Genomic DNA, 14,349 nt, shown 5'->3' on the forward strand with positions numbered 1-14,349 from the left:
ATACAGTGCGGAAGGATACCTACCTTCCGTCATTGTATTCCTGGAGCTGGTAGAGAACGGTAGCATCAGCTGATGCTGCTGTTCTCCATGCAAGATGGACGTGGGACCCTCGTGGACTTCTGCGGATCGGGGTAAGTATATTGGTGTTTTTTTATTTTGATATTTATTCCTCAGGGCGACAATGGCTTCGGGGATCAAAGTGACAAGTGACGGTGAGTATGTACTCTATGTTATATGTACTGTATGTCTATATGTATGTATTGTATGTAGTATATATGTATGTTGCATGCATGTAGTATATATGCAGTATATATGTAGTATGCATGTTGCATGCATGTGGTATATATGTAGTATGTATGTTGCATGCATGTAGTGTATGTATGTAGTATGTATGTAGCATGTATGTAGTATGTTGCATGTATGTAGCATATATGTAACATGTAGTATATATAGTATATATGTTGTATGCATGTTGCATGCATGTAGTATATATGTTGTATGTATGTTGCATGCATGTAGTATATATGTATTATGTATGTAGTATGTATGCAGCATGTACAGTGGGGCAAAAAAGATGAGAGGATACTTATTTTCCACCATAATATGCAAATAAAATGAAAAAAAAACAGACAATGTGATTTTCTGGATTTTTTTTTCTCAGTTTGTCTCCCATAGTTGAGGTCTACCTATGATGTAAATTACAGACGCCTCTCATCTTTTTAAGTGGTGGAACTTGCACTATTGCTGACTGACTAAATACTTTTTTGCCCCACTGTATGTATGTTACATGTATTATATATGTAGCATGTAAATTTTTTTTTTTTTTTTTTACATTCAACACATTAGCCGGATGATGGGACTACTACTGTCCCATCATTGGCTAATGTGTCAATCACTGTCATGGTAGCAGGCATCGCCCGATGGGACTTGTAGTCCCATCGGACGATGCCTGCACAGACCCCCGGAGCCTGCACAGACCACCGGCAGGCCGGCACAGCCCCCGGCAGGTCGGCACAGACCACCGGAGCCTGCACAGACCACCGGCAGGCCGGCACATCCCCCCGGAGCCTGCACAGACCACCGGCAGGCCGGTACAGACCCCAGGACAGTCGGCACAGCCCCCCCCGAAGCCCCGAACTGACGGCGCATCATGATGCGCACAGACAGCGCATCATGATGACGTCATTTCGGCAGCCAATCAGAGCCACAAAAGTGGCTCATTGCATTTTGGACTTCCGATTCCGGTATCCAATACGAAAAAAGTATCGGTACTCGGTATCGGAATTCCGATACGACAAATATCGGCCGATACCCGATACTTGCGGTATCGGAAAGCTCAACACTACTCACCACACATCTAGATAAGTTCCTTGGGGGGTCTAGTTTCCAAAATGGGGCCACTTGTGGGGGGTTTCCACTGTTTAGGTACATCAGGGGCTCTCCAAATGTGACATGGCGTCCGATCTCAATTCCAGCCAAAAACGTCAAATGGCGCTGCTTCCCTTCCGAGCTCTGCCATGCGCCCAAATAGTGGTTTACCCCCACATGTGGGGTATCAGTGTACTCAGGACAAATTGCACAATAACTTTTAGGGTCCTGTTACCCTTGGAAAAATAAGAATTGAGGGTGAAAACATTTTTGTGGAAAAAATGATTTTTTAATTGTACGGCTGTACGTTATAAACTTCTGTGAAGCCCTTGTTGGTTCAAAGTTCTCACCACATATCTAGATAAGTTCCTTGGGGGGGTCTAGTTTCCTAAATGGGGCCACTTGTGGGGGGTTTCCACTGTTTAGGTACATCAGGGGCTCTCCAAATGTGACATGGCGTCCGATCTGAATTCTAGCCAATTTTGCATTGAAAAAGTCAAACGGCGCTCCTTCCCTTCTGAGCTCTGCCATGCGCCGAAACAGTAGTTCCCCCCCACATATCAGGTATCAGCGTACTCAGGACAAATTACACAATAACTTTTTGCAGTCCAACTTCTCCTGTTACCCTTGGTAAAATAAAAAAAAAATTGAACCTGAAGTATTTTTTTTGTGAAGAACTCTGTATTACTTAAATGCACTTTTGCTTTCTATTTAATTACAGCAGGGTTTTTCTCATTTTGGCTTTTGTAGGTTTTGTATGCTTTATGGCCACAATGTGAACATGCGTTTATATGCTGCATGTGTACCAACTTAAACCAAGCTCAATTTTTGTGTTTTTAACATTAATATTGAGCAGAAATAAGTTCTGCCAATTGCTTGTGTCTTCCAGTTTCTCCTGTGGACCATTGGGACAATAAATTGCCCATCCCCGGATTAGACATTTGTCCGCTGCATTTACAGCGGGTACGGAAAGTATTCAGACCCCTTGAAATTTTTCACTGTTTCATTGCAGATATTTGATAAATTCAAAAAAGTTCATTTTTTTCATTATTGTACACTCTGCACCCCATCTTGACTGAAAAAAACAGAAATGTAGACATTTTTGCAAATTTATTAAAAAAGAAAAACTTAAATGTCACATGGTCATAAGTATTCAGACCCTTTGCTCAGACACTCATATTTAAGTCACATGCTGTCCATGTCCTTGTGATCCTCCTTGAGATGGTTCTACTCCTTCATTGGAGTCCAGCTGTGATTAAACTGATAGGACTTGATTTGTAAAGGCACACACCTGTCTATATAAGATCTCACAGCTCACAGTGCATGTCAGACCAAATGAGAATCATGAGGTCAAAGGAACCGGCCAAGGAGCTCAGAGACAGAATTGTGGCAAGGCACAGATCTGGCCAAGGTTACAAAAGAATTTCTGCAGTACTCAAGGTTCCTAAGAGCACAGTGGCCTCCATAAACCTTAAATGGAAGAAGTTTGGGACCACCAGAAGTCTTCCTAGACCTGGCCATCCAGCCAAACTAAGCTATTGTGGGACAAGAGCCTTGGTGAGAGAGGTAAAGAAGAACCAAGATCACTGTCAGTGAGCTTCACAGATGCTGTAGGGAGATGGGAGAAAGTTCCATAAAGTCAACTGTCACTGCAGCCCTCCACCAGTCGGGCCTTTATGGCAGAGTGACCCGACGGAAGCCCCATCTCAGTACAAGACATATGATAGCCCGCAAAGAGTTTGCAAAAAAAAAAAAAAAACAACACACATTAAGGACTCCCAGGCTATGAGAAATAAGATTCTCTGGTCTGATGAGACGAAGATAGAACTTTTTGGTGATAATTCTAAGTGGTATGTGTGGAGAAAACCAGGCACTGCTCGTCACCTGCCCAATGCAATCCCAACAGTGAAACATGGTGGTGGCTGCATCATGCTATGGTGGTGTTTTTCAGCTGCAGGGACAGGACGACTGATTGCAATTGAAGGAAACATGAATGCGGCCAAGTTCAGAGATATCCTTGATGAAAACCTCTTCCAGTGTGCTCTGGACCTCAGACTTGACCAAAGGTTCCCCTTCCAACAAGACAATGATCCTAAGCACACAGCTAAAACAATGGAGTGGCTTCAGAACAACTCGTGACCATTCTTGACAGGCCCAGCCAGAGCCCTGACCTAAACTCAATTGAGCATCTCTGGAGAGACCTGAAAATGGCTGTCCACCAACGTTCACCATCCAACCTGAAGGAACTGGAGAAGACCTGCAAGGAAGAATGGTAGAGGATCCCCAAATCCAGGTGTGAAAAACTTGTTGCATCATTCCCAAGACGACTCATGACTGTACTAGCTCAAAAGGGTGCTTCTACTCAATACTGAGCAAAGGGTCTGAATACTTATGACCATGTGATTTCAGTTTTTCTTTTTTCAGTCAAGATGGGGTGCAGAGTGTACATTAATGAGAAAAAAAGTGAGCATTTTTGAATTTACCAAATGGCTGCAATGAAACAGTGAAAAATGTAAAGGGGTCTGAATACTTTCTGTACCCACTGTATACTACAGAAAAAAAAATGTCTTTGCTGATAACAGCAGTGGATCACCAAGGGAGAACTGATTGACAGGTTGGTCACACTCGTCAAACAGTGTTTGACAAGTGTGACCAACTTTTTACGATTGATATTTCCTATGCAGCATCAATAGTAAAAAATCGTTAAAAAAAAAAAAAAAAAAAAAAAAAAAAAAATAAATAAAAATAATATATATAATATAATGTTATTATCACCTTCCGACGGCCCCCGATCTGCTCTGCAGCGCTCCTGGTATCTTCCGGTCCCAGTAATGCTTTGTGTGAAGGACCTGCGATGACGTCGCGCATCGCGGTCATTTGCGCAAAGCATTACTGCGACCAGAAGATGCCAGGTGCATGGCGAGAGGCGGGAAGGACTCCAGTGGCAGTCTGAAGGTGAGAATAATAATATTTTTTATTTTTATTCTATTTTTACAGGGGTATGGTACTCAGGGCCTGGAGGACAATCTCCTCTCCTCCAGACCTTGGGTACCATCCGCACATGAAGCGCTCACTTCACACATGGTGGGAAAAGCCACATGCGAAAAATGAGCGTTTCAATGCAATCCTATGGGTGTGGAATCCCCGCGATTCCGCAAAAAGAATGAGCATGCTGCGGATTTTTCAGTTATGAGATTCCGCAGCATTAGCACAGCATTGCGGAATCCCATAGGATTGCATGGGATGCATTTTTTTGCGTTTTCGCGGCGATTCCTCGAGTAAAAAAAAAAAAAAAAAAAACGCAGCGAAAACGCAAAAAAACGATACGTGTGAACACAGCCTAAAAGAGGATGGACAACCCCTTGAAGAATTATACAATGGAGTCAAATCTAGACTAAACCTACTTTGAGTACAAGAAATTCTTATTATCTGGCAATCATAGAAAATGAGTAAAAGTAAAAATGTGATCCTTGGATCCAAAAATGTCATGTACCTCTCTACTGGAAAGTAGAGATCTAGCCAAACATAAGGAACGCTATTCCCAGGCAATTAGGAAATCTGAGTGGATGGGTGGATCCCTGCAGAATTCTAGCAGATTTCCCAATGCCCGGGATCGGGGTTCATTCATGTTTTGAAGAATCTATGCTGTCTAGTAAAGCAAGGGTGCACATCAAGTTTTGGCCTAAGGGTCCCATTGTTACATTTAGCCACTAGCTGTGACTGCAATCCCAGAAGGATCCCGTCAATACTGTGTACAGATCATTTGTCACCTATGGTTTGATATCCTCACATTAGGAGAGATGTGCCCTTCACCTTATGAATCAGTATGATGCCACACAACCCTCGACGTCCAGCCTTGCGAGGGCAGACGAAAGCGCAATCATCCGCGACCACCACCATTTCCACATCCACCCCATCCCTCCTTGCACGCTCAAGAGCCAAACCAAAGTTCAGACGGTCCCCCGTGTAATTCTTCACCAGTAACAGAACTCCAGCTGTCAGGAAATAAAGAAAAGAGCTTTGTGTTTGGACGGTAACATTAGCCTTTTGCAGCTCTAATGGCTCTTATCGGCTTTGCATCTCTGCACTCCAAGAATCGAACACTTTTTAGCTTTTCTATTTATGTGGCAATTTGAGGACTTTTTTTTTGCGGAACTATTAGCATTTTTTTCATGGCAAAAAATATAATTTGGAGAGCAGGTGAGTAGAAAACAAACTTCTATTGGAATTTGTTGTGCCAGATAAATAGATTGTGGTGATACAAAGTACAGGTGCAATGATGGTGGATACTTCACACTAAACCTTGGAAATCAAGGGCCCAGAGTCTGGAGGAGGCGTGGAGAGGCCACAATCCAAGCTGCTGGAGGTCTAGGGGGAAGGTTTTTTTTTTTTTTATTTTTCAAGCTGGTGTTATAAAGTTTCTAATTTACTGAGATAATGACTTTTGGGTTTTCATTGGCTTTAAGCCATAATCAACTGACAGAAATAAACACTTGAAATAGATCACTCTGTGTGTAATGACTATATAAAATATGAGTTTCACTTTTTGTATTGAAGAACTGAAATAAATTAACTTTTAGATGATATTCTAATTTTGTGAGATGCACCTGTACGTCTACTCTTACATTATTTTTACTTTTTTTTTTTTTGACCCAACAAAGCTTTTTTTGTACTGCCATCCAGGCCTCTATTGGGGTGACACAGGGAGCTCCCTTTTACTGATACTGTGGATGCTACAGACCACAGAACCCAAGTGGTTAAAGAGTCGGGATTTGAGTTCTCTGCTCCTGGCCATTGTAGCAGGGCACCAGCCGGCACCCACAGACGACACAGCGTGGGCCCGGCCCCCGCAGACGACACAGCGTGGGCCCGGCCCCCGCAGACGACACAGCGTGGGCCCGGCCCCCGCAGACGACACAGCGTGGGCCCGGCCCCCGCAGACGACACAGCGTGGGCCCGGCCCCCGCAGACGACGCAGCGTGGGCCCGGCCCCCGCAGACGACACAGTGTGGGCCCGGCCCCTACAAAGGACAGTGTGGGCGCGGCTTTTCTGCCCGTGCTATTCATTGAACAGTACCTCCATTTGTGAGAGCGTATACTTAAGCAGAAGCACAGTTATATTGATTTGTGAGAGGAGGGTAAGGACAACCCTGCCCGCGGCCCTATTACGGTATGTGGGTGTCAGAGAGAATTCCCTGCTTGATACTCCCTTTTAGGTCAGAACAGAGAATCTCTACCAAAAAGCGGCTTCTGCTCTGGTGGACGTGGCACATCCACATATCGCAGCGTCCACTCCATGGCAATGTCAGGCCACTGGCAATTTCAGCTGATCTCGGTAGGATAGTGAAGTCAGAACGGCAGCGATGAATTAGTCATTTAGCTTTTGTTTAACGAAGTACTGTCTGCATGAAACAACCTCTTTCCAGGGAGTCTGTTAGCAGGTTTTGTTATGTACTCTGACAGCAGCATCATACAGGGACAGAAACTATTATTCCAGTGATGTGTCACTTACTTTACTGGGTGCAACAGTAACAACATAATCCCTGTGTCATGCTTACCACTGCTCCCGCTGTTCCCGCGCCCGCCGCCTCCTTCACGCCCACGGCTCCTGCCGCTGCTTCCATTCTTGGGCCCGCGCTGTCCACGGCCTCCGGGCACCGCCCGCTGCTCCCTGCGCGCTCCTGCAGCAGGCACGCGACCGCCGGCTCTCCTGCATCCTGCTTCGCGGCCAGCCCGCGGCGCTTCTGTAGCAGGCGCGCGCCCGCCGGCTCTCCTGCGTCCTGCCCCGCGGTCAGCCTCTGTGATCAGCCCGGGACGCATGCGCTCCTCTCACCCCAGACCTCAGCACAGACTGGCTCAGCCCATCTCTCCGCCCCCGTGACCCTGGAGGCCTGACCTGGAAGTCCTGCGCCTATAAAAGGGAGCTGCCCCTTCAGACCCATGCCTGATTATCTATTGTGTCCCACGACAGATTCTCGGGTCCACCGTCTCCTGCGTTTCACTCTCTAGTACCCAGCCCTGTGCCTGTAACCCGCCTTGTCTATTCTGCCTACTCCGATTCCTCCTGCCTGCTCTCCGTTCAGTCCTGCAGCCGTCCCTCCTGTGTTCGCCAGCCTGCCTTCCAGCCCGGTGTCTGCCTGTCTACTCCTCCAGTTGTCCCCAAGTACCAGCTTCCACGGCGATAGTCTCCTCCGGGCCTGCCCCTAACACTCCCTGTATAGGGGGTGGTACACCTGGCCTGCTCGCCCGGGGGCAGGTTCGTCGTCACGGTCCTGTGGGTTCACCTTTGGAGTCTTCTCAGCCTCACACCCTGTTTGCTCAGCTGTAGATGTAGCAGAGCTCTGAATGCTGAGCTGTGTATTACCCCGCCCACTCCCCCTGATTAGCAGCTCTATGTGTGCAATGCATATTGAGAGCTGCTAATCAGCGCTGGGCGTGGTGTTATACGGAGCAGGAGGACCAGGAAGCATGAGGCAGCTTGTCTGCAGGGATAATCCCCTGCTGATAAAACACTGTTTGTATTGATTGAAACGGCAAAGAACAGCCTAGTAAGTAACACATCACTGAAATCAAACTCTCTGCCACTACACTATGCTGCTCTCAAATTACATGGTAAAATTGGCTGACATATTGCCTTTAATATATTTTAAATGCCAGCAATAATTAGAGTTCTATGGTAGTGAGTGAAAGTAATATATCATTGTAAAAGATTTTTATTGTATTATAATTTTTAAATTGTAAAACGTTGAAACATTGAAAAAAAGATAATAGGAAACGCATAGAAAACAAATAACTGCACCTGCTCCGGCCTCCGCTACTGCTCTGATGGCGGCTACAATGCTTCCAACGGGAGGGGATGTGAAAACAGCGCCAGCGATGACCCCAGTGAGCATGCCCTGACCAACGTACCCTGCGGACAGAGGAATGTGAAGGTTGTCAGATATTGATAGGTCACCAATATCAGGAAACTCATGTAAGGCACTGACCCCCCAGCTAACCGCAGCACCACTGCCTACAGGATCAGCAGCGTGCTGTACACGGATGACTGCTCGGCCCAGTGCAGGGTATAGGAGGGCGGATTTACCATCTTGGATGGAGCTAAGCTTAAAGGGCATCTGTCACCAGGTTTTTGTTTCCCCATCTAAGAACAACATGGTGTAGGGTCAGAGAACCTGATTCCAGCAATGTGTCACTTACTGGGCTGCCTGCAATCATTTTCATACAATTGCTATTTCCCTGCTACGGATTAGCAGTTCTCCAAATGATGAGCTCTGCCTTCACCTACACCACTTATTAGAAGCTTTCTGCCTATGCAGTGTACACAGAAATATGCCATTGGTGGGGGCGGGATTATACAGCTCATGAATATTCTTGACCATTTCCAGCAGGTTTACTAGTCCTCTAGCTAATTTCCTACTGTTAAAAGTTATTTTATCAAAACTACTGCAAGCATCCTGGTAAGTGACACATCACTGGATTCAGTATCTCTGCCACTACATTATGCTGTTCACAGATTAGATGGAAAAAACTGGCGACAGATTCCAGTTATTCAGGAGGAGGATTGATGTGCCTATGATAAAGGGGAGAAGCTGCCAACATACATAACATATTACCGTACTACCTGCGTGTGCGGGCTCATGTCCTGAGCCGCCTCCGGACAACAGCGCTACACGGCCCTTTACACGATCAAGATCAGCACGTAATACTACACGGTGTCCCTGAAGCACCCGCAACCCCGGAGAGCAAGATGACAGGCCACGAAGGACGTCATCCACACAACCAGGGACGGAGTTCAGGAGCTTCTTACTGACCTAGGGGAGAACAGGACGTTACGGGAGGGATGAATCCACACTGGCGGAAATGAGAAGTGTGGGCGCAAAGAAGTCACCAACCTCCATATTATCCTCCCCGGAGACCGCAACGATGCACCCTGTGCAAGAAATAGAGTGTTAATACACAGACGGCAGTGCACTGAATATGGGGGACTCCTCAACAGTGACTGCAGAGTATCGGCGCAGGATGAGCCGTGACTGGAGAGTATCGGCGCAGGATGAGCCGTGACTGGAGAGTATCGGCGCAGGATGAGCCGTGACTGGAGAGTATCGGCGCAGGATGAGCCGTGACTGGAGAGTATCGGCGCAGGATGAGCCGTGACTGGAGAGTATCGGCGCAGGATGAGCCGTGACTGGAGAGTATCGGCGCAGGATGAGCCGTGACTGGAGAGTATCGGCGCAGGATGAGCAGTGACTGGAGAACACAGGATATACAGTATCTGTATTTCAGGGAATAATTTGCAGTTAATGATACACAATGACAAGACAGAAGATAGCAATAAAAGAGAAAACTTACAGCTCACTGATATTCTGTGCTCACATCTAGCACCAGGGCCAACTATAAAGCCAATGTCAGGGAACTTTACACTTAGATCAGAGTATTCCAGTGGTCATGTGACAATGTGGGTGCCAAGAGTCGTACAAATCACCCAGGTGCATTCTGGGTTGTCTCTAGATTGCAAACAAGCCGCCTTCTTCTATCGGCAGGAGACGTGTGTCAGAGAACCAGTGGCAGAGCCGATGCCATAATCATGACTGTCCTGCCACCAGCCACAGAAGGAAGGGACAGCCGCAGCCTCCATCTACTGGCAGTAACTTTGGTGCTTGGAATAATCATTCATCCGGCTCATGTACAAGCCCCATTTTATAGACTATAATTAATAGCGAGTGATTATGATTAAACTCAACATTGATCTGCAAGGATCAGTCACAAAGTGAATGCAGAAACAAAGCAGAAGCCGTCCAAGTTACTTTATTATTTGTATTTTACTGTCGTGGCCAAAAGTTTTGAGCCTCACACAAATTTTGGTTTTCACAAAGTTTAGTGCTTCATTGTTTTTCGAGCTTAAAGGCAGCCTGGCATGTAAAATAACGCCATCAACCTGCACATTAATAGCGCCCTGAGCCCTGCTGCTGGGAGGAAGAGGCTTGCTCGATCAGTCATAGGGGTGGTGTCAGCACAGTATCAGTCACCGCTCAGTGTATAGAGAGCAGCGTTTGTAACCTCATCCACGGCAGTCGGCCATAATGCTGAGCTGGCTGTCAGTCAGTGCTGGAGATGACGTTACAGCCGCCGCTCTCTATACCCTGGGCGATGGCTGACACCGTGCCGGCAACACCCCCTATGTCTGAAATAGAAACAGCGAGCCTCTAAACCTCCCGGCAGTGGGGCTCTCAGCGCTGGGGCCACAGTGCCAGAGCGGAATTAACCCTGCACATTAAGCCCATATCTGCAGGCGATTAGCCTGATTTTACACGACAGACTCTCTTTAACACAATGTTTTCATTCCACCGGTGGTTTTTATCCTGAAGCAGCTTCACTGGTGGTTTCTCCATTCTGCCTCCGTCTTTTCCCTGTACTTTCAACTATAAAAAAAGCAGGCAGCATCCAAACCAAGTCGCCAAAAGATTGAACATGAAACTTCTTTTACCATCTTCATGGTTTCCAAATCCTTTAGAAGTGAAAAGAACAAACAGGACACTGCATATGTGCGCAGCAATTTCGGTCTTATATTGCATTACGCTAATTTTTTTTTTAGACGCGTCTTCAGGTGGATTCCATGCGGAATACAACAACCTAAAAATTCCTCATGTAAGTAGTGTTTTACTCCCAAGAATCCTATAAACCAACATAATAGGCCAAACAGAGAGATCCATCCTCCAGTCTAAATACCAGTGAGCAATCTTATCAACATCTATTGACACCAGAGATCACAGCTGGACTAATATCAATATTAGGGGCGTCTCTACACTTTACCAAGTAAGGAGTATATTTGAAATGATGTGAGATTTATCTATAGAACTCCATCCTAGACATATCATTGTATATTGACCATATTAACAACGATACAGCCATGCGGTCAGCTATACAGTATATAGTATACAGCTGGGTACCTTAGTCACTCAACACGTTTCACCTCCTGACAAAGCCCGGAGGGTGAAACCAAGTGGTGCTGGTCCCAATAATCCAGTTCGTTTGAAGCTACTAGGTAAAGTGTAGAGACACCCCTAATATTGATATGATTAGTCAGTATGGACTCTAATTTGCATAGAATAAACCGGACATCTGTTATTTATCGCCTTAGATGCATGCAAACGTCTAGCTGCAGACCGACATCAGTACACTTATAGCACATATAAGATTTCGATTAACGTTGTAAATCACATGAAATAACTTCATTGAATCTATTAAATACATTCAGGTATGTTTTCTTCAGTCTGCCTCTGCATGCTTCATATCTATCCTGTACCGTAGGATCGGCCTATCTGCGCTGATTGATACAGATAATGGACACTGTGTTTTGGGTCCAGTAATTACCTTCAAAAGGAAAACCTTTTTGCTTGCGTAAAATATTCCATATCTGGGACCGGTTAGATCACATCTTTTGATGGGTGATCTCTGGTTTCAATGGATGTTTTTAACAGATTGCTCACTGGTTATAAACATGTACTGTTAGAAGGTTTAACTAAGAAACACATTTTTTTTTATATTACTAATATGTCTCCATATCCTTTTTGATGCTGATGTTTCTGTTAGGTTAATAGTACCGTGGCTGTTTTCTGCTCCACATGGTATTTATACTGTAGGATCGACCTCTCTGGTCCATGCGGAATATGTCTGTAATGACGCTGTGTGCACATAACCTAAGGGCTCATGCAGACGAGCGTGCGCGGTTTGATTTTTTTTTTTTTTATTGGATAACACACCAATTTTAGCCAATAGGGATAGTCATATGAACATTTCCTTTTTTCGGTCCAACAGCAAAAAAGACTCATCTATTCAAGTCTATGGGTGCACAAAAAACCGGATCCCACGCAAACCATCCAAGTGGCATCCGATTTTTACAGATACACTCCTATTATAAACCGAGGAAAGTGTATTTGATCATCTACATTTTTTAATATACCGAAGATATATGAAAATGGATTGTAAACAGACATCACACGGACGTAAAAAAAAAAAAAAAAAATCAGCAGAGCTTTCTGGTGAAACTTGGATGCTTTTTCATATGCTCGTCTGCACCTGGACACTGAAGTATAATTATCAGTATTGCATACGTTTTTACATTTTTATTGACAAATACTAAGTTTATGCAAAAAAACGCAAAGATTCACAATATTGACCCTTATTTTTCCAGTCTTCTGCCCTTCGTCCTGACAGCTGGATACCAGCTTCTGGGCCAAATCCTGGCTGATGACATCTTACCTAATCAGGGCTTGGCGTTCATCACAAGTTCTGTGTTTTGTTTGTCCACCCGAATTTGGAGGACTGACCACAGGTTCTCAATGGGATTGAGATCTGGGGAGTTTCCTGGCCATGGACCCAAAATGTCAAAGCTTTGTTCCTTGAGGCACCTAGTCAAAAGCTTTGCCTTGTCTGTCATGTGGTGTCTTCAGACTCTTCAGTAAAAATATGGATTAGTTCATGCGATCTTTACTTCTCTTCTGCTTTGCTGATGGGGCGCGACTGCCAATGTCATGCTGACTGACAGCTAACTCCCAGAAGCCGACAGTCAGTCAGCATGACGTTGACAGGGGAACTGAGAAGAGCTGCGCCGATGTGGAGCAGCTGAATCGCCGACAGGAGCGGGCAGTGACCGTTCTGTGCTGGGTAACTAGATAGAATTTTCCTCCGTTAGTTTTTTGGCTCAGTACAAAAAGTTTCATTTTGGGCAACCCCTTTAATGCCACAATTATTGGCACGTGGGCTCACACATTAGGCCACACCTATTTCCCCCTAACTCCACCCCTTTTCAGTGAGGTCTTGTCAGAAAAGGTGCAGAATGTGTCTAAGGTCCCGTTCTCTGGAGGCACACGAGGTGTCTCACCCCATCAGCTTGTGTGTACATACAGGAGGTCACATAACACACGATATGGAAACAAAGGGGCTTCCATTTGTCAGAAAGTGGACTCCAAAGGCTCTTATGAAGCTTAAAAAGAGCGCGTCTCCCCACTGCTGGGGACGGCACATCGCCAGCTCACATCACAGGTGCAGCCAATCGCTGAGCTCTGACGCTGCAGATGTCACGAGCAGCTGGGTTTGTTGGCGATTGGCTGCAGCGGTCTCTTTGGTGCTGTTGTGCCGTTACCGCTACAGCCTAAACCCCTAGACAGCAGTGGGGCGCAGGGAGGACGATGGATAGGGGTTACTTTAGGCCCATATTATATATTAGGTCTATAACAGCAGTTGGAGTCCCCTGTAACGCCATGTGTGCTGCTCTTCTCGGGGACGGGTCTCTCCAGGCATAGCCTTGGCTCTCCCCCATTACAGGAGTAGTGACACACATACACAGCATGTACCTTCCTGCACACAGCAGCCACATCCAGGCCGGGCTCAGGTGAAGCCGCGCTGCAGCTGTGGGGTCGCTCTGTCCCTATCCGCTCTATGACCCTGCAGCGCCGCTCTGGCCCGGAGTCCTCCCAGCTCTATGGTAGACGCTAGTACCCCGCGACCCTGCTCCCCGCACCGGTCATACCTGTGTCCCGGGACACGCGCTGCACTCTGACCGTTCCGCTCTGTCTTGTCTTCCCTTATTATATGCGTCCAGGAGACTCTCTGGCCAACAACCTGCTCTCTATGGTGAAGCAGCCGCCTGTCCCAACTCTATCGTCTCCTCTTTCCGGTTCCGGTGGTCGGAGGCCTGTTGCTGTCAGTTTTCGCGCCTGTCGCTACGTGAATTAAGGCGACAGGAGCTCAGCCCCGGAGGCGACATGTCTTACAACTACGTGGTAACTGCTCAGAAGCCCACAGCGGTGAACGCCTGTGTGACAGGTCAGTGCCCGGGTGTGCGGCCGGGAGCAGAGCCCGGGATAGAATGCGGACAGCTGTGCGGCCGGGAGCAGAGCTCGGGATAGAATGCGGGCAGCGGTGCGGCCGGGAGCAAAGCCCGGGATAGAATGCGGGCAGCGGTGCGGCCGGGAGCAAAGC

General features: G+C 46.6%; 2 protein-coding genes across 10 annotated transcripts in view; one reads left to right on the forward strand and one right to left on the reverse strand.

Annotated features, from left to right (window-relative positions):
- Positions 1 to 14,036, reverse strand: part of TKFC (triokinase and FMN cyclase) — a 29,490-nt gene extending 15,454 nt beyond the window's left edge. For 3 of the 8 annotated variants that reach the window (XR_012231826.1, XM_073573917.1, XM_073573915.1), the window contains exons 1-5: positions 13,898 to 14,036; positions 9,261 to 9,298; positions 8,990 to 9,179; positions 8,168 to 8,278; positions 5,182 to 5,363 (exon numbers count right to left, since the gene is read on the reverse strand). Coding sequence is in view for 7 of the 8 variants with exons in the window: in XM_073573917.1 (XP_073430018.1) it covers positions 5,182 to 5,363; positions 8,168 to 8,278; positions 8,990 to 9,179; positions 9,261 to 9,266 (489 nt within the window). In the remaining variant the exon portion in view is untranslated. Of the gene's footprint in view, positions 1 to 5,181; positions 5,364 to 8,167; positions 8,279 to 8,989; positions 9,299 to 13,721; positions 13,795 to 13,897 lie in introns of those variants that run through there. The other 5 variants (XM_073573916.1, XM_073573918.1, XM_073573919.1 and 2 more) reach the window with 5 other exon arrangements.
- A 23-nt stretch (positions 14,037 to 14,059) lies between these two features.
- The window catches only part of DDB1 (damage specific DNA binding protein 1), a 93,074-nt gene continuing 92,784 nt past the window's right edge, over positions 14,060 to 14,349 (forward strand). For both annotated transcript variants that reach the window (XM_073573912.1, XM_073573914.1), the window contains exon 1: positions 14,060 to 14,193. In XM_073573912.1, coding sequence (XP_073430013.1) covers positions 14,133 to 14,193 — 61 coding nt within the window. In that variant the 5' untranslated portion in view covers positions 14,060 to 14,132. The remainder of the gene's footprint in view (positions 14,194 to 14,349) is intronic.

Source organism: Dendrobates tinctorius, unplaced genomic scaffold (assembly GCF_039654945.1).
Source record: "Dendrobates tinctorius isolate UK_male_01 unplaced genomic scaffold, ASM3965494v1 ptg000037l, whole genome shotgun sequence".
NCBI classification, from domain to species: domain Eukaryota; kingdom Metazoa; phylum Chordata; class Amphibia; order Anura; family Dendrobatidae; genus Dendrobates; species Dendrobates tinctorius.